General features: G+C 39.3%; 1 protein-coding gene across 3 annotated transcripts in view; it reads right to left on the reverse strand.

Moving 5' to 3' along the window:
• Positions 1-535: 535 nt before the first annotated feature.
• Positions 536-26,503, reverse strand: part of cdh8 (cadherin 8) — a 101,408-nt gene continuing 75,440 nt past the window's right edge. For 2 of the 3 annotated variants that reach the window (XM_026175544.1, XM_026175534.1), the window contains 6 exons: positions 20,960-21,207; positions 10,639-10,775; positions 7,845-7,966; positions 6,991-7,108; positions 2,864-3,115; positions 536-2,681 (listed from right to left, as the gene is read on the reverse strand). In XM_026175544.1, coding sequence (XP_026031329.1) covers positions 2,188-2,681; positions 2,864-3,115; positions 6,991-7,108; positions 7,845-7,966; positions 10,639-10,775; positions 20,960-21,207 — 1,371 coding nt within the window. In that variant the 3' untranslated portion in view covers positions 536-2,187. The remainder of the gene's footprint in view (positions 2,682-2,863; positions 3,116-6,990; positions 7,109-7,844; positions 7,967-10,638; positions 10,776-20,959; positions 21,208-26,503) is intronic. The other variant, XM_026175553.1, reaches the window with a different exon arrangement.

Below are 26,503 nucleotides of genomic sequence, written 5' to 3' on the forward strand. Positions count from 1 at the left end.
TTGCCCAAGGATGACTCTGTGCTTTGTGTCACTGAGCTGACCTGAAAATTATCTTCATACACAGCAAAATCTCCAGTGTTAAATTAACACTAGAGAGTGTCTACATGGGTCCACACCTCTGAGTGTTAAATACAATACTGTTGAGTGTTAAATTAACACTGTTGACAGTGTTATATGTTTAAAAGTAACCTGGTCAGTTTTGAAGATTAACAATGGCTAACACTGAGCAGTGCTGATTTTCTAACACTGGAAAATAACTCAAAATGTTAGAAATATTCCAGTGTTAGAAAATCAGCACTGCTCAGTGTTAGCCATTGTTAATCTTCAAAACTGACCAGGTTACTTTTAAACATATAACACTGTCAACAGTGTTAATTTAACACTCAACAGTATTGTATTTAACACTCAGAGGTGTGGACCCATGTAGACACTCTCTAGTGTTAATTTAACACTGGAGATTTTGCTGTGTAGCACTGTCTTCAACGTTTTGTAGTGTTGACCTCTAGCCTGTATAAGAAAAGCACACTCATTCGGCAATATTTATAAAAATATATTTCACAAAGTAGGAAACAATACAGGGTATCTTAGATTACAGTACAGGGAGTAAATAATTGAACATACACATTTATAAGCATTAAAGCACAGTAGAAAATATGATCTGCATGTAGGACTATTCCATATATATTGTTTAGTCTACCGAGAACTGCCATAATACTGTATCAGTACAAACTGAGTATGCACGCAGCTGTAGTGCCATTGAAATTCTCATAATGTGCAAGAGCTAACGTGCAGAGACAAAACCTACCACCTCATTGAAAGCTAATGACGTTAGCAGTAACTCTATGTACAGTACAAGTCTTTTTATTGATATCATACAGTGTAAGCACAATATGCACATGGTCCTGATCTGCAAATTCATTTTTCTTGGGCTAACACAATCTGTGTTTCCTAAATGAGATTTGATGTTTAAAAAGAGTCACTTAGTTCTCAATTGGACTATTGTGCTCAGACGCTGCACCTCGGAATATATTACGAAATATATTTTACACAGAATTAGCATGTGTCAGAAAGATCCCATTTCTGAAGTCCCAATTAATGAATTCATCTGCATTGCTACAGTAACCTAGAGGTCTTGTTTGCCTGCTTAAATCTAATCTACATCATCAACTGCAATAGGTTTATGATATGGTTTGGCTGTTATGAAATAGTGTTTGAGTGGTTAGAAAAAAACTGTTGAATGTGAAATAATCTGAACACACTCACTTCAAATAGTCAGCACAGAAAAAAAAGACTTAGGAGCAGATATACAAAAACTCAGAACAATAATGAAGAATCAACACATCTCTTGTCAAAAACAGTAGATTACAATTGTATTTAATGTTGCTTCTGTAAAAAGAAGGCCTCAGAGTTTCTACATTTCTCTTTTTTGTCTTCACTTCAGTCTTTTATAGGCTAGTAACGCTTGCAACCCACACCTGTAGCATGTAAATACAAAGAGTTGTATAAAGCAAGCCTTTCTGGGCTTTAGATAGTTTATAAATGTGGCCACCAGAGAACATATCAAATGATAACAAATTCACCTTAAAGCCAATACTGGTTTGTCTTTTTGCTTTTTTTCAAATCATACATACATTCATCATTGTAATGAAGACCATATATTGCTTTGTCATTGTCTTGTTCCTTGCAATCACCATCAGCTGCGTGGCTTAGGGAGACAGGAAACCCTCTCCACCTTCTGTAGTCCAGCTTGTTGTCCATGGAGCATCGAGCATGGTGTCCGCTCAAGCTTCAGAGAACCCACAAATATCTGTTCACTGAGCAACTACCAGCAATGCCAGGGTTTTTCTGCTACTGGTAGTCACAGTAAATGACTAACACCCAAAATACTGCTAGACACTCCACAACGGAATCTAAGTTACACTCCACAAGAATCATAGATCTCCTAATAAAGACATTGTTTGGCTGAACAATTATAATGCGCTTGACATAGTAGATGACAACTGCTATACCTCACTCTAAAAAGATTACAAAAAGGTGGCCTCCCTTGTTATTAACTGTTTTTTTTTCTTTTTAAACACCAGTTTCTAAAAGCCAACAAACCCCCTAGCGTTCAATACACAAGTATGTGGACAGAAAAAAAAATCTTAAGTCTTTTTTTTTGTTTGTTTGTTTTTAAGAAATCAAAGGTCAGGTCTCACGGTCACTCTCACCCACAGAGTAGAGCTCCCCAAGTCTTCTGAAGCGTGGACCCCATTCTCTGAGATAGTCATAGTTCTGGTCAGAGTCTGATGACGCTGTCTCCAGTGAGCTGAGGGAGCCAGCAATGGATCCCCGGCCCTCGTATCCATAGATCTGGATGGAGTCGTAAGGTGGTGCTGTTGGATCATTGTCTGCCTCGTGGAGCCGTACGTTGATGAATTCATCTACATCCACACCATTTGGACCCGAATGTTGACCTGCCCGTGGCATAAACTGCAGGTCAGGCTTGATATCCTTGCGTGGCAGGTACCCATTGATGCCATCCGGGTTCTGCAGCGTGGCAATGTCAAATGCTTCGGTGTCCTCCTCACCTCCTCCTTCATCATCATAACGGATAATATTCTCCCTCACATCTTCGTCATCCTTGATAATCAGAGGCTCATTCTTGTGTCTCCTCAAGGTCACGAATAGTACTACTATTACTGTCAGAAAGAAAGATTGAAAAATAGGTAGAAAAATACACGGGAAACTAGGTTAGGATTGGTCAAGTGGATTTTTGTGTTAGTACAAGTACATCTTTTATGGAGGAAAAAAATCTATGATGTCTACAACATCCATTAAAACCACTTCAATGGAATGATGCACAACAGAACGGATACCTCACCTAGCAGTAGTATAATGCAGGCAAGGATGGCAATTAAAGCCCCCATACTAAGTCCAATGGGTAAGACATACGCCTCCACGTTGCAAGACTGGACAATGCCATCCTTACTGCACCCACAGACTCTGATCGTCAAGGTGTTGGTGCTGCTCATCGGCGGATTCCCATTGTCCGTCACAATGATTGGCAGGAAGTACATCTCCTGTTTCTGTCGTCGGAAGGTATCATGCTTGGCTAGGACACTGATTGAATTGTCTGTCAGAGAGATGTAAAGCCAGAGATGAATTTTTGCAAGGGCGTGAGAAAAACCCATTATTATTCATGGTGGTGACAGACTGAAGTTCTATTATTAAATTGTGTGAAGATCAGTGCAGCATGAGGGTAAACTAATTTCACATCAATCGCCATTAGGCTTTTTAGCATTCTCACATTCCAATGCTGTAGATAGATTCCAACCACCTTCCTTCGTTTCTCTACAGTCCAATTTGAGGATTCTGAAGAAAGGTGAATCTGAATTCGCCGTCCCTCTTTGAAAGTGAAGGAAATGAAGGGACCACGGCAGGCGACACTGGCTAAGAAGATGGCACATGTCGACCCAGAAAGGTGCCAGCTGCTCTTTGATGGCACTTCTGTGAAGCTGTCTGCTCATTAGCTGGCACTCCTTAGCCTCCTCACATTATCAAACACTTGCAGTCCCATAAGAACCTACTCCTGCTGATCTTATGGAAAACATACAAGATTTCTGATAGTCTAACCTTTGCCTCGCAGCTTGAGGGTGATACAGAGAGAAGGGCCAAGTTGAAACATTCGTGTTGACAGAGCAAACTTAATCATAAGATGGAAGACTTCATGATAGAATTATTTGCTTTGCACAATCTGTAATTGATGTGAACATATGCTCAGATTTATTTTCTTATGAGTGCTGCCACAAAGTGATACACTCTGCTTTGTGAGCACCGACATGTCCCTTTTTATTTAGATCATTGAGCACTGCATAGTAAGAAGTATAAACTATAGTGAAGTAAACCATTGGGGCATGTTCTGATATGCAGATGATTTGCATTTTCCTAGCAACTATTGATGGTAAAAAATAGAATTGCCAATCGACATACGGAGTTTCTACTCAAAGAGAAAGACAGCTGTGCACATAACCTTCAAACAGACTGAACTCACTAGGTTTACAACAATGCTGTTTTTATTACCTTTTATATATTAGGCCACTTGAACAGTGTTTCATCTACTGACTGTTAGCGTTCTGATGAACACTGTGTACATTGAAATATTAATTGTCACTATGACAAAAGCAAAGCCTTATTTAAATTAAGATTTGCTATAAATAACGTATTATGTGGGAGGCTACAAATGACAGCAGTGACAGCAAAAGTGACACCAACAGTCTAAACACTTTCAAATTCCCGATGCCTCTGAAGTTTCACAACCTACATAAATTAAATGTTTTATAACCTAACATGAAAGGATCTAAGAAGTGAAAGAGGTCATATTGGTAGGACCAAATTTGCCTAGAAATAAATATACAAAATGGTTAGGGTGTCAGTTTGTGTCACAGTTGTATTGTGTCCTCATTATTGGCATGTCATTGTATGCTGTATAATCACAGACACTAATAATTAGTCCCTAAAAAAGCCTTTCCTTAAATCTGAGTGTAAGACTACATGTTTCACTGACAATCTTTCAGCATCACAACATTAACAAAATTAACATGCAGCAGTAAATGTTGTTTATAGAGCCGGAGACAATTTTGTGTTAACATGCAGTAAAGGCTCATTCAGCAGTGGTGATGAAGAATAAGGACTACAACAATTAATATTTAAACTGACTGACACTTGCAGGTAAAGTTTGAAGCTGTTCGGTGTACAGCTAATTGGCTAATTAGCCTGCAAAATTACATTAGCAAGCATTTTTCCTTTGCTAACCTTTGTCTTGTAGCTGGTTCAGCAAGTCGGGGTGAAAGACACAATTCTTTGGTGTTGTAGGAGGAAAGAGGGGGCATAATGACAAAACTTTGGGCAGTCTGAATAGTTACACTCTTATTTGAAAAGTCTGTTTATATTTAAATTTTTAAGAGACGATTTATCAGCAATGTATCATAACCAGTAACTGCGATATGGACTGTTGCAGTTACTGGACAGTGCTACTTGTCCCGCTCACAATGATGCTAAAAAAAAGTAGAGGTAAAGTGAAGGAGCAATTTTAGAGAAAATTATTCAGCATCTAACTGTCTGTCTAACTGTATTAGGTCCTGGATTACAAGGTTGCAGTTTAAATTTGGATATACTGTGTGGATTGCATATGTAGAGTGTGTGCAGCAGGCACTCTGGCAATCAAAAGCAGATAAACACATGTACGGTGCATGTATGTATGACATTTATTCATAATATATCTTGATGGTCATGGAAATAGGAGGGCACCTAGAGATGAACCTCAAATATTGGAGGCACCCAGGAAAAAAAGTGTTGCCAAGTAGGAATTAAATTTTTGATGGACCCTTTAATTTTTTTAATAAACAAGGATCACTCTGAATAGTCGCAAGTATAAAGATAATGCTAAAAGGTGATGTAGAATTGAAAGGAGATGATTCTGTTCTATTAATGACGATAAAGTAGTACCTGTCAAAGACTATTTGACATTAGCCACCAGAAACTGTAGCGGTAAAACCCTTGAGCATAATGAATTTAGCAACAGTACATTTTATTCCTAATGTGTTGAACATTGCATTTGTAAAAGGAACATTGTGTTATTTCCTCATACAAATGTTAGTGTGAAAATAATGTCTATCAGCAGAATTACATTTTTTGCATCATGGTGAGTATGTTGTCTCAGCTACCAAGGATGGGAAGCCCTGCTCTGTTGCATCCCGCCTACTGAATACTCAGTTGTGAGGACGCTCAGTATCTTCTATATAGCTGGTCAGAACCTTCGCCATTTTCCCCATGGCAGGCTACCCCTAACCTCTTCACTGTGCATTCCCTACAATTAGACTCATCATCACAAACAAAAGCAGCACACAGAGGCTCACAGGAGCCCGGCGCTCTTCACTGAAGTGTCTCCCACAGCTGCCGCCTCAGATAGAAATAGTCACTCAAGTGCAGAGGAATATGGTGCAATGGTGCTTTTTTCTGTTTAGAATTAACATTACCATAGACAAGTGGCTGCTGTGGTGTGGTATGTAATATATGGAACCAAACCACAACACATATTTACTTTTGTTTCAGGCATTTGAGGAAGAGAGGAGGCTTTTTGTTCACTGGTCAAACACAGAGCTGTGCTTTTAGAGGTGAATCATTTCTAGTGGAGGTTTTATCTGTTACATCATCTTAAGAAACTAATAAATCTCCTCTGCACAAAAGGACAGGATTCAGGAGCATGCATGTTTTATAAACTTTGAAGTTGATCCAGAGTTAAGACTAAATAATTTGAAGCAAGTCTGTGCTGATGCAGCCTTTTATTCATAACACGTTGGGATGTTATGCACATATCCTGCCAGTGCTGTTCAGAAGCGCAAGGTTTGTTAAAAATATTATAATAAAAAAAATGGTAGCCCACTTGACCTGATTTATACAAACTCATCTTGCATCAAAGAGAGGTAGCAGTAACTTTGCCTACAGCTTCCACATCGGAACAGAAGGGTAGTACCATATGAAGATCTTTCTGCCCCAAGCTGAAACTATTACACAACTCATGGTGAACACAGTCGGTTCAGAGTCGGTAATGAAGGAAAGGCAAGAGAAGAGGAATGGAATAAAAAACATGAGAAAATGGCAAATAAACCATTCAGAGTATTTAGCAAATAAATTTAGTACCATCTGCCACACTGCAACAGCTCCTAGGAAGTCACCCTACATTTAGCTGAAAGAATACCAGGAAAAGCCATTTGGATCCCATTCATTTAGTTTCCCTCAAAACGCGCTGGGGAGTAAAAAGAAGCTGGTGTCCAGACAATTTCACATCTGCTAATTGTGAGCTACACTGATCCACCAGATTTCATCTCCAGTATGGCTAACGTGCCGCGGGTTGGAGATTAGACTGGAAAGCCATTGAAAAAATTTGCAGAAACTTCAGTCATTCTGCCACAAAAGACTTATTTTTCTCTGATGTCACCTGCTTCTCACCTTGGTTGTTTTTGATGGTAAAATTGGGGTTGTTTAGCATCTCAGGGACTAAACGATAGTCAAAGTAATGGCCCTGGATTGGGTCATCTTTGTCCACCGCACTGACAGTCTGGATCACCTGTGTTGAAAACAGATAGAAAAGCAGATTTACAGAGGAGGGCTCAAAGCCATTAGAGGAGGCAGCCTATTCATTACTCTGTTTTTGCCACCGCAGATTGCCTCAGTGTAATAGTGGCTGGATCATACCTGATGAAATATGTGCCCTATTCATTCCTGGAGTTTGAGATTATTATCAATGAGGTCCTGTCTAGTCTGGCACACTTTCAGGCTCCTGGCTCTATCTGTTAATCTGTCATCATAGGTCTTATCACACTGTATGTCTTTATGATTTATTGGAAATTAGAATTCAGGCCCGGCAGGACAGTTTCATCTTTTCTCTGTTTACTTTTTTTTCTCTCTCCTCCTTTCAATAAAACTCCCTATGGTATATACACAGGTCCCGTGAATGAGGTCGATTGATGAAAAGGAGAATGCTAAGTACTTGTCCACGATTTTTGGCTGGGGGAAGCATTGTGCCATCTGGAGGAGGACATGAAAGACAGTCTTGAATTATGATCCACTCTGATCAATCCTGACTGCTCTCATTTCCCCTTTGCTCAGCGCACACTGTGTGGAAGGAGGACTTTTGTGGAGAAAAAAGACCGTACTCCCACCTCTGTAGTTTCCCACTGAAATAAATAGCCTATAATTCACTGTGGCCAATCATTACAAAGGAGGAGAAAGAGAAAGAAAAGGACAGAGAGTAAGAAATTGATAGATAACTGCTTTGATGAATGAGCGTCTTCTTTCCTTACCTGTCCAGGCTTTCCATTTTCACATAAAAAGGCCTCGTATTCGGTGGCAAATTCGGGTGCATTGTCGTTAATGTCCATTACTCTGATGGCCACAACTGCCCTTGATATCTGACTGTGATTTCCTGATTAGATAGATAGATAGATAGATAGATAGATAGATAGATAGATAGATAGATAGATAGATAGATAGATAGATAGATAGATAGATAGATAGATAGATAGATAGATAGATAGATAGATAGATAGATAGAATCATAAGGAATCAAAAGATGTAGAGGAAAAGTGGAGATTAATAAATAAGAAGAGCCAGTGATAGAAAAAATGTTATACTTGAAATCCCAGGTAAATTCTGTGACCTAGTTTTAATTTCCTTTATTTTCCATCTTTATTCTCCCTTCATTTCCTGGGCTGATGGGAGGACAGATGATAAGCCACATCAATCTAAATTTCAGCCAGTATCAACGATGCAAAACAGGATTCTAGGCAACAGAAATGGAAAAAAAATCCTATTCAAAGTGCTTTTGAAAATCCCCTGTACACTGTAATGTTTAAAACATGAGGGTTAAAACATGCATATTAATGAGTCATTGGTAACTGAAGTCTAAAAAGACAATAAAAGGCAGTTTAATTAGATTAGATTTTGATTGGAATTATTCATCACTGGTAATTGACAGTCGCTTTCGAGAGTCTCTGTGAATGGTGTATTTATTAATCAGTGGTGCAAATGCCAACTTTAAAAGCAATTATCTATTAATGTGGACCCAAGAGGGTTGTGTCACCATGGCCAGTGACAATAGTGATTTTTGTTTAAATTATTTTTATTGATTTGGAAAATTATCAATTTAAGAGAATGCTTTGCAATGTTATTTTAGACGTACACTACATTTTTCTTGAACCGTGTGTGTGTTTTTGTAATTTCCTTTCATTTTTACAGATTAGCTACACTGAGGACATGCTTATATACAACATACTTTATGCTGTATACCAGGTACCACATCATAAAGTCAGCATATGTGATCGCATTTTCCCAGAGTTCTCAGATTTTATCTGCTAAAAACATCGGGCCATACCAGACAGAGTGAAGCTGCAGCAGCAGAAATCCTGAGTGCCGTGAAAAGTGCCAGACTGCCTTTCACTGCTTATGTTCTAGGATAATAATAATAATGATAATAATAATAATAATGGATACTTTATTGATCCCCATGGGGAAATTACTTGTTTTTCTCTGCATTTGACCCATTCACTCAGTGAAGCAGTGGGCAGCCACTGGAATGGGATAAGTCCCGCCATTCCAACAGCTGTTGTCTTTAAAAGTTACACTGTCACATTTCTATGAAGAAATTAAACCACTGTCACAGAGGATTACATTAATATACATTTCTGAGCATGGAATACCAAATTATTTGTATAAAAGCATTAGGTTTTTTTCTCTTTCATAATTTCAGTAAAACCTTAAAATGAAGCAGTAGACGCAGTAGAAACTCAGGGCCTTCAGCCTTTCCAGGAGATGAATTGAAAAAGAGGTAAGCAGTGAGGTGAGTGGAAATTGACAGTCTGATAGACAGTGATAGATGGATTAGAGCAGAGGGAGGGGAGACAGTGTGCCCTCCCCTCGCAAGCGATTTCCCCCTAGTAGCAGACAGGGAATAGAATCTGATTAGTCAGATGTCAACTGGTGCGAGGCAGCAGAACGTTCCTCAGTTTGGGTGGCAAATGGCATCGGGATAGAACTGGGAACACATCTATTGCTTTTCACGCCAGAGAAGACACCGGCTTCTCCTCCCCATCCGTGAAGAATAGCAAAACTGCTGTATTTATTTTGGCAAATTCCTATTAGGTGTTCTCAGAGATGCCACTATCTCAAGCCACAGTTACTTTGCCAAGAGGCATGAAAATGTGCTTTCAATGTAAGGGTGCACGACATGACAAGGGAACCAGCTTATCAAATGAGACACATTCAGTTTCTCCAATAGGCTGCTGCGACGGTGGGATTTGTCTTTACCGCATGGCCAAAACATTGCGACAGTGTACGGACTTTTTTTTCTTTCTATTTTCTGACAATTAATATGTGTTTTCTTTGATTAAAGAAAGAAAGCGACAGATAGATGATGAGACATAGAGAGGAGGAAGAGATAGAAGAGACGAATCGGACAGAAAAAAGTTACAAGCTGTGTAAATTTCTATTCCAATAGCTTAAAGGGGTACATTAAGCTTTATCACAACATACAGCCCCCCTGAAACAATCTGTATGCAAATAAAGCCTTACATATGGTTGGAGCTGTTTGTAGCTCTGCCGGCAAGATTTTCTACATAGTCAGTGAGTTTTGCGGTTCGCAGATGTTCTCTAATCTGTAATGGATGCTGGCGTTGGAGCAATCCACTCTGGAGCATGTCTTTAAAACTGTTTATTTGATACGTCTTAATGTTCTTGCACTTTCACAAATTGACTACTGAGCTGTTTAATTCAATCAAAACTCAGCAAATTAACGTATTTAATGCCTCTGTGGATTCAAATGCTAATTGTTTGTGCCATACTCTTGGAGCGATTAAAAGTGCTGGTTTAGAAAGCAGCTCTATACTGTTGAATGGAGAACTTTGTGAAGCAGGTCAGTGATTCCTTTGACTGAGAACACCCATAAAGTTGTTCAAAGGAGTAAGATAGCATACATGTGTTTCTGCTGTTACCCATTAAAAAACAAAAAAACCCAAAGCTTTATTTTCTAAAGCTTTGGGGGTAAATCATTACGGACAGTGTGCACAGCAGGGGAGAACAGAGCCAGCAAATGTTACTTACTGACTTCTGTGGCTGTTACTGTAATATTGTGCCACATGTCTGTCTCTCTGTCCAATGGTTTGGCCAGCGTGATCCTGCCATTGTCCACATTGATGTTGAACTGCCTCTCCAGATCTGTGTGTCGATCAATGAAGTACCTACCAAGATAAACAAACACCAGAAATTTGAGCCAAAACACTGTTGCGGCAGCACCACTGAAGCATCTTTTCTAATCCTTGGGGTGTTGTGCCTAACAGGAGAAACCTGTAGATCAATATTCATTTAAAAACAATTGGAAATCAATAATTATCATCTGAGGGATAATTATTGCCTCCCCATGAACAGCAGGGGGCATTACAGCCTAGAAGCCCTCCCCCCCATCTAGGCGATGCCTCCTTCCTGCAAAAAAGACCATTAGTACATGTTATGTCAGGGTAAGAGATGTGGTGCTGTTAACCCTGTTTGGGATCTGTCAATACTCAATGGCTCCCAAAGGCTTTGCATTAATGAGTTAGGACAGCATTGTGTCACATACAACACCAACAACAGAGGGGCATGGGGGTGGGGAGGTAATGAATATTACAGGAGTTAAACAGTGACCTGCCTATTAAGAACCCTTGTCCGATTTCAGCAATTTTTTTTTTTCTTTTTAAACTAGTAGAAGGAGATGCTTTATTCATTTTTTATTTACGTATTTTTGTCAAGCTGTCCTTTTTCAGATTGAAATTAATCTATGACCCTGCCCGTGACACACTGACTGAGACTTGTATAGTCTTCCAGTTTAAAAAAAAAATAGTGCAACACATAAAACTCCCCACCCCAAAAAATAAAAAAAAAGCAGAAGCACTGGAATGCACATAAAAGAGAATTTTCTGATGCCACTTGAAGCTGTGAAATCGCTCTTTCATGTTGCAGCACGCACAGCGCCAATTCTTGGGACAAGCCCACACAAAACTGACTAAAAAAGAATCTGTCATTATGGGTCATCTTTGGTTTCACACATTTCATTTGCCATTATGTGTGACTGTCATAAACATCCTACTCACCCAAAACACAAGGCTGCAGTGATTCACGTGAACTAATTACATGTACTGCACAGCACAAGGGTTTCCATACCTCCAGGACACATTGTCCCTGTTACTTTCTCTCTGTTTCCTCACAGTACCCCACCTACCCACCCACAATATTGCAAAAGTATTTTTTTTTTCTTCCTTTTCTATCCAGCTGGGTCACAAGCTCTTACTAATCCAATCCCCCTATCCAATTCTGAGCAAACCCCCTTCCCCACACAGACATCCCGGCCATCAGGCACACTGCTCACCCTGTCTCTCCTCCTTCCTCACCCTGGGTCTCATTCTGTCTCACACTGGAACTGCTCATCCCTATCACTGTAGACCTGTTGGCAGGGAGTCTATAGTATTTATGTGAGAGAATGAATGAAAAGACAGAATGGAAAGGAATGCAGAGGAAAGGAAAGAAAAAACAGAAAAAGAGCACCAGAAAATGGCAAAGACAAAGTCACAATAACTATTTATATGAAGAAGGTTGCTGCTTATACAAGAATGGTAGGGAATGAAATAAATAAACCACTGGCCCAGATTCCAATTGTTGGGGAGATGTACCGAGCCGTGACATTTCCATTTTTGAGATGAAATGGTGTAAAATCCTCTAGACGCCAGGCTGGAAGAGGTCCATAAGGACCCCACCCCCCACTACCAACACCCCACCGCTCCTTCTCTTTCTCTCTTGGCCTGCAGACGCAAAGCACTTTCAAGACAGGCAGACAGCAGCAACCCACCTGGGAGCAGCCTCTCTCCTGCAGACTGAGTGGATCCCAGTCAAAGTCTGACAGCCTCACGTGGAAGAGAGGAGACAGACCCTGAAATGTTCTGCCACCTGTCACTCAAACTGACAATGTGATGTGAAAAGAATTAAAAGCAAATAAAAAAAATGATCTCCAACATTATACGTTCGCAGCTTTCCCGAGTGTGATGTGAGAACAGGTGCAAATGTATTCACGCGTCCGTGTATTTCTATCACATCATTTCAGCTTTGCTTTATGTTTCAGAAGATTTTTTTTTCCAAGGCTCTGGACGGGCCTAGGTCAAACAGTTATCCATCATGTTGAGGTTGTTTGTGCCAAATATTTTATAAGTGCTGCAGCTGACATCCAAAAATATTCAGAATCACTATAAACATCATCATCATACATTAGTGGAACATAAGCTCAAATAGCAAAATAGCTACAAGCTATAATTAGACTGTTTTTGTTTGTTTTTTTGTAATTAGAACTTTGATGCACTGCATTTTTCACAGAGTGTCATCTATCAAACAGTGTGGCCAGGGTGGGACTTCTCTGTTGCAGTTTATGAGGATGGCCCCTTTTTGCCATGCTAGCTATCATTGGTCATGCTTACTATGCACAGTGATGTCTCTTTTCTGTCACAAAATTTTCTTCAGTCAATAACATAGACTAGGAACAAAACCTAATTACATATTATATATTATTAAAAAAAATTCTTTATGTGTTAAAGGAACAAAAAAGTTAAGTTTGCTTTTGTTCACATTGCTGTGCAGTGGGCCTACTCATAAAGTGTAAAATGAATCATTAAGATGACACTAATGATTCTATTATAAAATGAGTATATTATGTTTTTTTCCTTTCCCAAAATTAGGCTCTAATTCAGTTTCTCTATAACCAATTTTATATGTGTGTGGAAAAAAATGTACACATAAAACAGAAGCATTTCCTAAAAAATTTAAATTAAACAATTTTACATATGGCTTTGGCAATGTTGGAGGGAGTTTTATAAAGTACGATGAATTAAAATATTCAAATACAATGAAAAACCAAGAGAAAATGTTATGATAATAATAAATGAAACATTTGTAAAGTTTTCATTAGTTCAAATCGGTTAGAGTTAAAAGTTCAAAAAAGTTATTTAGTCGTTATGGAAGAATTCTTATTACTCTTATTTCAAAATGAAAGACATACATGAATGGTTTACTGTGGCCAAACTAGGCATGATAGTGATGCCTCCCACTTAACTGTTACCGCTAATTGTTTGATGTATCATTATGGAAGCGTCCGATATATCATATAAGCATGCTACACAACATGTGCTGCAGATATGTATGTCTACCTGTGGTTATCTATTATAGGCTAAGCAGCCATGGAAAGGTTTCTATGTCCATTTGTGTTTTTTCACACCCCTGACTGGCTGGGGTTTTATCTCCATTACAGTGTGAATGTGAGTGACTGAGCGCCTGTACAAGTTGGAAGACTATAAGGTGAAAAGATTGAGAATATATATATATATTTTTGTTGGCAGCAAACAAAATGCCCCTGATAATCCTGCTTGCTATTACGTCAGTTATTCCCCTGGGAGGATCACAGGGGTAAAATTAGTTTCCCCGACTCTTAAATGCTGACCATTTATGTTTGAACACAACATCTTATTTAGTTTCATTTCCAAGTTCTTTTAATGGAGATGGTGATTTGCTTGAGAGTTAGAAATAATATATAGTATAAATAACAAAATATTAAAAATATAGGAAAATATCCCTGTGAAGTAGAAGGTGTTTTCTTTAGTGACATTACATTTCCATTTGTTTCAAAACCATCTCCTTTGCTTGACTACTTGTATTACCATACATAGTATGCCAGCTGTCAGCTGTGCCGTAACATATTGAGCCGGCATAAACAAACATTCTTTAGAATTTCATTATGCTCCTGTAAATTACTTCAAAGTGAAAGTAAAAGTAAAAAAAACAAAACAAGAATGAACAAAAAGATGAAAATCCAACATGTTTAAAATCTTTTGCCAATGCTTGTCACTGTATCAATATTTCCGATATAAACTACACATATTATATGAAATCAAACAGTTTGTGTCAGACAACCTTAGTGACTGCCAGATGTCACATTGCTTTTTATTTGTGATCAGTCAGGTAGAAAACGACAGAGCACAGGCTCCAGAGAAAAGCTGTACTAAGGAAGTATTTCATGGAGTGCACCTGAAATGTTATTGGTTGGATGCATTAAGTACAGCTAAGGGGTAGTTTGTCTCCTGAGTGCAGAGGACATGGCAGCCCACCAGAGCACTCGCCTCGAGTGGTTTTGACTCAAACTGGTTTGGTCTGGTCTGGCAGGGGGGGATTAAGACAGAAAGTGATTCTAATCAGAGGGGTCGGATCAGGAGCTTGTTCAGATGATGGCGGGAGAGCGTCTAACTAAAGCTGCTATTACTGCTGCCACTCCAAAGATATAGATCCGACTTTACTAACGACAGCTTTCTTTTGTAGGAACCTGTTCTTTTAGAAAACCGAAGAAATTAAGAGACTAAGAAGAGAAAAACAGAGAGATAAGAACAAAGGAAAACACAGATTAATAAAGTGTATATTTTAAACCAGTGTTTTAATCATATATTAACTGGCTGCCTCAAAGCTCTGGGAGACGGCTGTTACAGGCAGGGGCGGAGCGTGGGGGTGGCTTACGGGGCTTAAGCCCGGGTTGTTTTGTCAGAAGCCCGGGGTATTTTGGAGTGTAATTTTTTCATAGTTAGATGCCTGGCTGACAACTGTATAAAACAAAAAGTACACACAATATTCGAAGCACATAGTGCACACTGTGGGAATTTACGACTGTGCGTGAATCCCCCCCTGATATTGGTATGATCCAAGCTCAGGCACTAAGCGACTGAGCGAGGGGGCGGGGGGAGCTGCTGCCGGTGAGTGCGCTGTTGGAGAGACGGAGCCAGCCATACTAAGGAGAGCTTAAGTTTGAGCAGGTACCAAAGCAAATCATTCGTACCGTACAAATAATGTAAATATGACGGTGCATCACGAAAGATTGATATGAAACTGATCACTTGACCAATATTATTTTACTTGCTCTTCAAGTGAATCAACAAATGGCGAAATGAAAAGCCGAACAAATGCTATTTTTTAGAGAGTCTTAGCTTACGTGTGTTTATTTCATATTTTCAGTTCTTACCCTCCCTGACTAATTCGGTTTCAGTTATGTACTGAAATATAAGAATGGACATTAGAGGGTTCTTTCAAAGAAAAAACTCAGGTAAATGTTATTTTATATATTATGCTTTGTATGTTGTTCAGTATATTTCTATGCAAAACAAGAGGGATTTCAGTACACAGCAGGATATTCACATTTGTAACCAGATATTTACATACACTTTAGGGAGAAAACATAAAACATTTTTACTGTACAACATCAATTTAGAGTAAACTTTTGTTTTAGATAAATATTGAAATATATTTTGAATTAGTTAAATGTCAGAATAAAGAGAGACAGAGCTGTCTATTTTTTATCACTTTCATTAAATTTAGGAGTACATGTACACTAAGTTTATTGTTAATTAATAAGAAAACTCCAGACGATTCCATTCTGAGCTGAAGAAGCTTCTGATAGGTTAGTAGAGTTCATGTGAGTAAATTGGTGGCACAGCTGTGGATGCATATAAGGCAAAACACAGAGCCTGTTTCTTTGACATGGGAAAATCCAGAGATGTCAACCAAAACACCAGGAAAAGAATCGTGGAGCTCCATAAGTGTGGCTCAGTTTGAATACAATTTGGTGCCATTTGCAATTAAAAAAACACAGACAGTTTCTCTCTTTACTCTTAAAGTTAACAAATATGTTTTTATATTTATCAATCTAAAAAAATAAACATTTAGTCTGATTTGATGTTACAATTAAAAAAGTGTTTTTATCTGAAGAGTAAATATCTGGTTTCAACTGTATATTTGATGATTGTCAGCACAAAGAGGGAGAGAGAGGAGCAGAGATTGAGATGGAGAATGAGGACAGAACAGAGATGAACAAGAGCAGGTGAGACGCACATGTTAGTCAAATGGTTGCTTACTAAAAGTATCACCGTATCATAGGTACTCATGTATCTCGTACCTAGTGTTTCTTTTTAGGTTTGCTATTTTTCAAATTCTATATTTATTAAGTTCTGCAGGCTTGTTTGCACAACAAGGCTAAATAATTATATAAACTTTTCTCAATCTAAATAGTGGACTTTGGTAGAATTAAATAAATAAGTGTAGTGCAGGTCTATGATGATTTTTAGTGCTACTATCATCTAGTTCTGATTGTGGTTATGTCTTGGTTAAGTCCTCAGTAATCCTGCTTTTGAACTGTTGTAGTCCTGTTTTAATTCTGGATCAGTTCTGGGTCTGGTTGAATTGGGGTTTAGTCCCTGTGTCTTGATACAGCCCCGACTTCGTTCTGTCTTGCTGCTCAATTAAAAAACTAGTTTAAGGTGTCCTGCATGTGTGATATATATATTTCCCTATATGAAGTCATTCTTTTTTGAACAAAACTCAAAACAGAGCCTATTAATCTTTCAGTCATTTCTACACCCCCCCCCCCCCCCCCCCCCCTCAAAAAAAAAAAAAAATCCCACATGCATACTACCCTTTAGGGCTAAGCCCCGGGTGTTTCAAATGTCTGGCTCCTCCTCTGGTTACAGGTGGGGTCACAATAAGGTCCTTGCAGTAATCCCCAAATATACAGACTTCCACAGGGTCAAAGGTAATAAACATTAAGCCCTACCAATCGAAAATATTACGTTTCAAAGGAAAGTAAACAAGACTGCAAAGGCAAGAACAACAGCCAAGTATTTTTCCTCTACGCTGCACCAAACCTTTGACTGAGGCGTTCAAGTCAGTCTTAGAAGAAAGCCTCTCTTTCCAGAAGTGTGGCAGTCAGGACATGTTTACTAAAAACATCTCGCCAGCTGGACCTCACTGTAAGATGGAAGGATGACCTCTCAGTTTCTCATGTTATAAAGAAAGCACCAAAATCTACTTGAATAGGCCATCGTCAATGGATGGCATAAAGCCTCATTTGTTATCAGAGTTGACTGCTGTGGATTCAGTTCAATTCACTTCAGTTTTATTTATATTGCCCCAAATCACAGTGGCACAGTAACACAGTGGTCAGCACTGTTGCCTCACAGCAAGAAGGTCCTGAATTCAGTTCCACCATCAGGCTGGGGTCTTTCTGTGTGGATTTTGCATGTTCTCCCTGTGTTTGTGTGGGTTCTTTCCAGGTACTATGGCTTCCTCCCACATTCTAAAGACATGCAGTTAGTGGGGATAGGTTAATAGGTAAGTCTAAATTGTCCATAGGTGTGAATATGAGTGTGGATGGTTGTCTGTCCCTATGTGTTAGACTGGCAACCTGTCCAGCCTCTTGCCCTAAGACAGCTGGGACAGTCTCCAGCACACCCACCATCCTGACAAGTTGTGACAAGCCTGATAAGCGGATATGAATGGATGGATAGCCCCAAATCAAAACAACTGTTGCCTCAAGCCACTTTATATCGTAAGATAAACACCCTACAATAATACAGAGAAAACACCAACAAGAAGATGAGCCCCTATGAGCAAGAACTTGGCAACAGTGGGAAGGAAAAACTCTGTTTTGACAGGAAAAAGCTTCTGGCAGAACCAGACTCAGGGAGGGGCGGCTATCTGTCGCGAGTGGTTGGGGTGAGAGGAAGAAGACAGGCCAAAAGACAGGACAGAACTAATGATTAACTGGGCGTAATGAGTGAAAAAATGTGACTGAAGCAGAAACACTCCATGCATCATGGGAGGCCCCCAGCATGTTATGCCTATTGCAGCATTACTAAGGGAAGATTTGGAATCACGTGATCCAGACCTAACTATATGCTTTGTCAAAAAGAAACGTTTTAAACCTAATCTTGCAAGTAAAGAGGGTTTCTGTGTCAATGCCATTTCTTTGAGAAGATGAGCTTAGACTTTGAAATAATCAGGGTGACTTTGGAATTTAGATTATCCTGAACTTTTAGAATTTTCAAAAAAAAAAAGAAATTAACTTACATTTTCACCAATAAGAATAGTGTGTTTGATTGCAGTCTACTTACAGTTGGGCTGAAGCCACATTTATGAATATTTACTTAGCATATATTTGTTTTGTATTTAGTGACTGTTTCTATTTAGTGTATATTTTGTATAACTTGTACAGCACTTTGGTCAAGAGAGGTTGTTTAAAACATGCTGTATATATAACTTTTGACTTTCATGGAAACAATGGTTGTCACTTTCTGGTTGTACAACAATGTTCAACATGTTCATTAAGATTTAGTTCATTCAATTTTCATTTTTAGTTCTTTTTTTATTGCTTTGACCACTCAGCTGCCCCAACTAAAAATGTGTGGGTGTATGTGTCACCAAACACAATGTGTGTTAAACCAATATATCACCCTGTTCATGAACATGATTTCTGCCTGAGGTATGACAGATTTTAATTGGCAATATTCTCACACTACTTGAAAACATCATTAAATTATCTATTTTATTATTTTGATTGAGAGGACCCCAGCAGAAGAAATTGGATACTGTGAAGAAATTGCATACTGCACATTTAATGTTTATCAATCATTCCAGTTTCAAAACATGGCTTCTGTGGTGTGTAAATGTTCTACTTTGGTTCAGTTTTCTATCATTGTGAGTCACTGAGCTTTCATTTGGTTTTATTGGACAAAGTAAATCATTTGAGAAAGAAAATATGATTTATATGATATTCTTGAGACCAAATGACGACTCAATGTTTGACTTGTTGTATGATAAGTCTTTGTTTAGATTTTCTGTACTGTAGAAAAGACTTGGGATCTCTTATGAGGCATGAAGCTATAACCTTCTGTCAGCCAATATATTTACAAGGACCAAAAACTCACTGAATTATTTTCTCAGAAAAATGCTCAGAGTCACAATACATGCTAACACCAAACTCCAGAGCTGGAAGTGAAATCCAGTGGTCTTTAGTAAGAGTGGTGCAACATACTGAGACCCCCATGACAATAATTTGCTCCATCTCACCAGACAGATCACCTTAATGTGCTAGTTTAAAGCAAATTGTTCTGGCAAAATGCAACCTGGTGTTTGTTTGTATTTTGTTTCCCATGAAGAATGGCACATAAAGTTTTTTTTTACTGCATTCTATGACCTGGTCACCATTTCTTCTGCTTTCTATTTTAGATTAAAATTAGCTTAATTAAAAAAAATAATCTTGAAGCAATGCAACCGTTTCACTGCAAAATATTAAATTAGTGATTAAGAGCTTAGAGATTTTTTTCTGCAATAAGTTCAACTAATAAAGAAAGAGAAATAAATATAAATTGCAAATATAGAAATGATCTAGTCAATCACTCAATTTTCACTGTCTCATGTTCAAAATAGTTCAAATGTGCCAAGACTGTGCCAAGAATGTGTTGATATGTGGACAGTTCCATTGCAACAAATGGCCAAAGAGATCATGTCAGCAGGGTTCTGCCATCTGCAGCCACACTCATTCATTATTTAATTACTTTTTCTTTCAATAATGATCCACTGAAGAGAGCAAATAGCAAAAGTATGTGAACACAACTAGCTATTAAAGCTACACCCACTTCAGAGTAAAATGCAATTATGAGATTATTGTATTTAATTATGAAGTGGACTTTCACACACTTAGAATATAATTTCACTAATTTATAGACTACCTTGTCACTCTCCCCAACACAGACTTTCACTAAAAAACATAAGAGCACCGTGACGTAAAACTGAGTTTTAAGGCCAAGGATGTCATTATATATGAAATATCCTTCTCTATTTACCAGGGAAGCAACATGCATCTGTGGGGTTCAATTCCTCCTGGCAATCTCATCACTAAACATGAGGATGACACCAGAAAAGAAAAAAAAATAGAACGAACGGCCACTGCTCTATAACCTCAGCCAATCTATGAAACCCAGCCTGCTCTCTACCATGCAATTACACACAACCTGTTGAGTGTTGTCCCGGGAATGCGGTCAGCAAGTCACTGGAGAATTAATGAAATGCCAAGATGGAGGGAGAGAAATTGCCTGTATAACCTATCCTCAAGGTGCCCTTGTGGTATTTCCAAGACTAAGTCACACTAGAAGAGAGTACAGCAGGCCTGGTCATACAATGAAAGATAAAGTTGTGCGGCCTTCAACTCATAATCTACTTTTTTTCTGTACATTTGTGGAAATGAGAACAATCATTGAGTCCCTTCCTCACTGCAGAAGACACTACCACATTCTCCAAAGGTCAAAGACATGAGGCGGTTTAATTGCATGGCTCACTGTCAACCATTTTATTAAAACAAGTCATTATAGCCTGAAAAGGTTCATTTTGTTAACCTTCTCTCCACTGTTTGAAGTCAACGTACTTTTTGTGTGTGTGTGCAGATTTTGCTACCATTCTGCTGTGGTCAGTTAACAGCAAATAGTTTTGAGGCAAAGGTGGAAATTCTGTCACAGGCTTAATGTTAACTGCATCTTACCTGATAGGGCTCCCAGTAGCATCCGGGTCCCTGGCAGTGACTGTGCCTATGATCTTGTTGATGGGCGCGTTCTCATCCACTTCTAATAAGTACATAGGTTTGGAGAAAACAGGAGGCTCATCTGAGTCTTCAACCACAATTTTCACTGTAGCTGTGTCCTTAAAGGGCCCATTACTCCTGGGTTCTGAGCGGATGTTGGTAGCTTCAACTTTGAGTGTGTAGTTTCTCTTGCTCTCATAGTCTAAAGGCTGTAATGAGAAGATGAAACAGAAGTTTTATTTTAATTAACTAACCCTGCACCAAAATGTAATGTACAGTCCAGGGGTAAAAAGTAGAGTGGAGTGCAAGTGTTTAAGGATTGTATATCCTCGGCATTGATAACTTTAATACTGATTGTCATTCAACGCAAAACTGAACACCCTTGACATATGATGAAGACATGTGGTGTTATATTATGTATTCAGATAATGTTTTAAGCTTTTGAAAAAAAATTTTTAATTGCAGCTGGTGTTTGAAAGGTATGGATGTTCACTATGCAGTAAGGGTCCAATGAAAGACAATGGTGGGTTTTATTAGGTGACATGTAAGAGCCTGTGTTTTTGGAGCTGGAGTATAGGGAACCTACATTTACCCTTTTAATCTAATTAACTATATACAATCCAATTAATATTACCTCGAACTCTGCCAGGTTATAAAAACATAAAAAGAGTCTAAAAGTGTTTACTACAACTTTTTATGTTTGATAATTAGGTATATTTCTCTAATGGGGTGATCGTGGCTCAAAGAGTTGGCAGTTCGTCATGTAACCGGAAGGTTGCCGGTTGCCGGTTCCTTGGGCAAGACGCTTCACCTACCGCCTACTGGTGATGGCCAGAGGGACCGATAGCGCGATATGGCAGCGTCGCTCTGTCAGTCTGTCCCAGGACAGCTGTGGCTACAACATTATTATTAATGTTCCTAAATGTAAAATTTTAAATAATTAAATAATTTTATAATAATACATTATTTTAAAAAATCTGTTAAAATTAATAATATTATTATAATTAATAATAATGTATTTGGTGTAAGGTACCAATCAATCAATCAAAAATCTAATAATGTTATCATTAAATTGTTAAAATGTAAATAACATGGCTCGCACATATCTCATCAATCACACACAATATCAAAAAAAAAAAAACTATTTATCTAGCATTAAAGTGGCGAGAACCAATATATTTGTTTTTTACGTGTCCCCAAACCCCTGGCAGCATCGGTGCCAAGACCAGCAAATCACACTCAAAGTCTCAGCGTGTAAAAACTTACCGTACTCTTAACGACACTTGCTTTAACCGGCTCTAAGCATATTCATATTGCACACAGACATTATTTTTGAAGAGATTGTGACTGCCTATGATAATGTCTAAGCTATTCGTATATTCTAGCAAGCCATTTTATTTGGCCAGAATTTATTTCAACATCACAACACATCAATTAGTCACTGTGCAATTTTCAGAGTTATATAACCTGAAAATATTTTTCAACCATTATCAACATGAAAGAACCGAAATCTCATCGCTAAAGCTTTCAGTTAGAGTAGATTATTGGCACTTTCATACTGCTATCACAACCAGCTCACAGAACGTAAATGAGACAGGTGTTTATAGAAGACTACCAATGAAAGGAGTAATTTTACAGAGGGAAATAAAAACACTTTGTACAGGAACATCTCATTGTGTGACTCGAATATCTATTTAATCTTTTTTTTTTTTCTCAATTGATGGCCCATCATTAATATTTCAAAGAAAGAGGATAGTAACAATTTTACTCTCTTGGCATCTCTGAGGGCACCCCAGACTGTCACAATTTCATTCTGAATCACCTCTGGTCGCTCTCATACTACTAGAATAATGGGATCAAGTCACTTCCACGCTCCATAACCAGGATTTATAGGGAAATCAAAACTGGGCCTTGCCGCTTGAGGGGACAAGAGCTGGCTTGGGGGAGAGAGAAGGACTTGGAAGAGAGAGATGAACAAAACGAGAAATGTATTCAGTTAGAGAAGGTAGGAGTGCGAAAGAGGAATTGCCTCTGAGCTCCTAGAGGGCCAGTGCTGAGAGATCAGGGGCCAGAATGTGCAGGTGGGTGGAGGAGTGTCTTGGGGCCCAGCTTTGAGACACCAGCAAGAGCCGGAGGGACGCTGGAAGTGACCTGAGGCTCTGACTTCAACACTTCTACATTTCTGTCATCAGGCCACTAGTAGACCAAAGGCTCTGAGGCCTCTCCACGGTCGGAGGAGCTCTTTGGAACACTCATTATTAACCTCCTCTTCTTTTCCTCCTCACCCTCCTCCTCACTTGACACCCACCCTCTTCTGCCATCCCTTCTTTTTCTCTCTCACTGATCCTGCCTTCTGTGCTGAGAAAGTACAGAGTGTGGCTGGATCTTGAGCCAATGGATTACGCTTTAATTCAGAGGTAGTGGAGAGTAAGAGCTTTTATAATGTTTGGCTGGACACTTGAAAAATATTCTATGGAAATGGAGAAATGGGGAAGACCTAAATTTATATATGAATTATTTTTGGAATGGCATTTCATCTGTATATCATTATCATCTCAGCAAACATTTTGGCCCATTAAAGCTGTGGTTTCATTTTGCTTTTTTAAATTTAACACAGATATATGTAATTAAATTATGTTTCAGCAAATGGCTATTCTATGCTTTAGCAGGTGTTTAGTTAATATAATTTTAGAATTTTGTTGAGGTTAAAAAAATGATATGAGTCTAACTTTGAGAAACCAATTCCATATTATAAAGATGGTGATTATTGCAGGCTTAAAAGTACTTTTCTGAGCTGCTTCTTATTTATATAGCACCAGTGGCACTTAATATTACAAGCTTATGATCCAACAAGCTTACAAAGAGATCCCAAAAATCACACAACTCTCTATGAGCAAGGACTTAGTGATAGTGGGAAGGAAAAACTCCCATTTAAAAAGACGAAACGTCCAGCAGAAACAGGCACAAGGAGAGGCTGTTACAGTGGGGCAAAAAAGTATTTAGTCAGTCACCGATTGTGCAAGTTCCCCCACCTAAAATGATGACAGAGGTCAGTAATTTGCACCAGAGGTACACTTCAACTGTGAGAGACAGAATGTGAAAGAAAAATCCATGAATCCACATGGTAGGATTTGTAAAGAATTTATTCGTAAATCAGGGTGAAAAATAAGTATTTGGTCAATAACAAAAATACAACTCAATACTTTGTAACATAACCTTTGTTGGCAATAACAGAGGTCAAACGTTTACTATAGGTCTTTACCAGGTTTGCACACACAGTATTTTGGCCCATTCCTCCATGCAGATCTTCTCGAGAGCAGTGATGTTTTGGGGCTGTCGCCGAGCAACACGGACTTTCAACTCCCGCCACAGATTTTCTATGGGGTTGAGGTCTGGAGACTGGCTAGGCCACTCCGGGACTTTCAAATGCTTCTTACGGAGCCACTCCTTTGTTGCCCGGGCGGTGTGTTTTGGATCATTGTCATGTTGGAAGACCCAGCCTCGTTTCATCTTCAAAGTTCTCACTGATGGAAGGAGGTTTTGGCTCAAAATCTCACGATACATGGCCCCATTCATTCTGTCCTTAACACGGATCAGTCGTCCTGTCCCCTTGGCAGAAAAACAGCCCCATAGCATGATGTTTCCACCCCCATGCTTCACAGTAGGTATGGTGTTCATGGGATGCAACTCAGTATTCTTCTTCCTCCAAACACGACGAGTTGAGTTTATACCAAAAAGTTCTACTTTGGTTTCATCTGACCACATGACATTCTCCCAATCCTCTGCTGTATCATCCATGTGCTCTCTGGCAAACTTCAGACGGGCCTGGACATGCACTGGCTTCAGCAGCGGAACACGTCTGGCACTGTGGGATTTGATTCCCTGCCGTTGTAGTGTGTTACTGATGGTGACCTTTGTTACTTTGGTCCCAGCTCTCTGCAGGTCATTCACCAGGTCCCCCCGTGTGGTTCTGGGATCTTTGCTCACCGTTCTCATGATTATTTTTTTACCCCACGGGATGAGATCTTGCGTGGAGCCCCAGATCGAGGGAGATTATCAGTGGTCTTGTATGTCTTCCATTTTCTGATGATTGCTCCCACAGTTGATTTTTTCACACCAAGCTGCTTGCCTATTGTAGATTCACTCTTCCCAGTCTGGTGCAGGTCTACAATACTTTTCCTGGTGTCCTTCGAAAGCTCTTTGGTCTTGGCCATGGCGGAGTTTGGAGTCTGACTGTTTGAGGCTGTGAACAGGTGTCTTTTATACAGATGATGAGTTCAAACAGGTGCCATTCATACAGGTAACGAGTGGGGGACAGAAAAGCTTCTTACAGAAGACGTTACAGGTCTGTGAGAGCCAGAGATTTTCCTTGTTTGAGGTGACCAAAAACTTATTTTCCACCCTAATTTACGGATAAATTCTTTACAAATCCTAACATGTGAATTCATGGATTTTTTTTTTCACATTCTGTCTCTCACAGTTGAAGTGTACCTCTGGTGCAAATTACTGACCTCTGTCATCATTTTAAGTGGGGGAACTTGCACAATCGGTGGCTGACTAAATACTTTTTTGCCCCACTGTATCTGCCACATTATTGTAAACAATTGGGGGTGAGGGGAAAGAGGAGGTGGCAGAGAGAGAGAGACAGGACAAGAGGCAAATTTAGGAGAGAGAGTTTAGCAATTGCTAATGTTTAAAAAAAAGAAAAAGAAAGAAAAAATGTGTGAAAAGGAAACATCCAGTGCATTCTGGGACATAAGCATAATTAGCATAACTAAGGGAGAGTTCAGGGTTACCAGTTTTCCGACTAATCTTAATAATACAGAGGGTGTCTGCCTCCTGAATCCAAACTGGAAGCTGGTTCCACAGCATAAGGGCCTGACAGTTTATGTGTCTGCCTCTCATTCTACTTTTAATTTTGCTAGGAAACAAAAAATAAGGCTGCAGTCTGAGATTAAAGTGAACTTGGTATAAGTACAGCAATTTTCTTTCTTTACAATATAGTTACTCACTACTACTACTACTCTAAAAGTAAAGATGGCGCCGGTGTACGTGGCTGCTCGTCTGTCGCTGTCAGTTTTGTTTATTTTTATATTGCTCCTGTCGTGTGTCACTCAAGAAATCGGGTCATTACTGGTGTACGATCGCCAATCGCTTCTGAACCTCCGAAGTTCTGGACAAAATACAGCTCCATTTTCTAACGGAGGTCAGAATTCATGGTGTCCGTTGCTGTCACATATCCCAACTTGCCCATGCCGTGCAGTCATGCTACCTCCCCGGCGTAGACGTCGGGGTAGGCGCAGTGGTCGGCTGGTTAAACTCAAGATCTCTTTAGCACACCATCCCACTACCGTCAAAGGAATACAGAGATTATTTCCTGGAGTTTTTGTGCACCGACGTTTCCTGGACCCCGTGGGTTCCTGCCTCATCCCCGTGGTCTGCCAGGATGATGCGCCGCTCCTCCGTGACCCCTGTCCCCCTCGGCTCAACATGCGCCGGGCGAAC

The sequence above is a fragment of the Astatotilapia calliptera genome, chromosome 1, assembly GCF_900246225.1.
Source record: "Astatotilapia calliptera chromosome 1, fAstCal1.2, whole genome shotgun sequence".
Lineage (NCBI taxonomy): Eukaryota > Metazoa > Chordata > Actinopteri > Cichliformes > Cichlidae > Astatotilapia > Astatotilapia calliptera.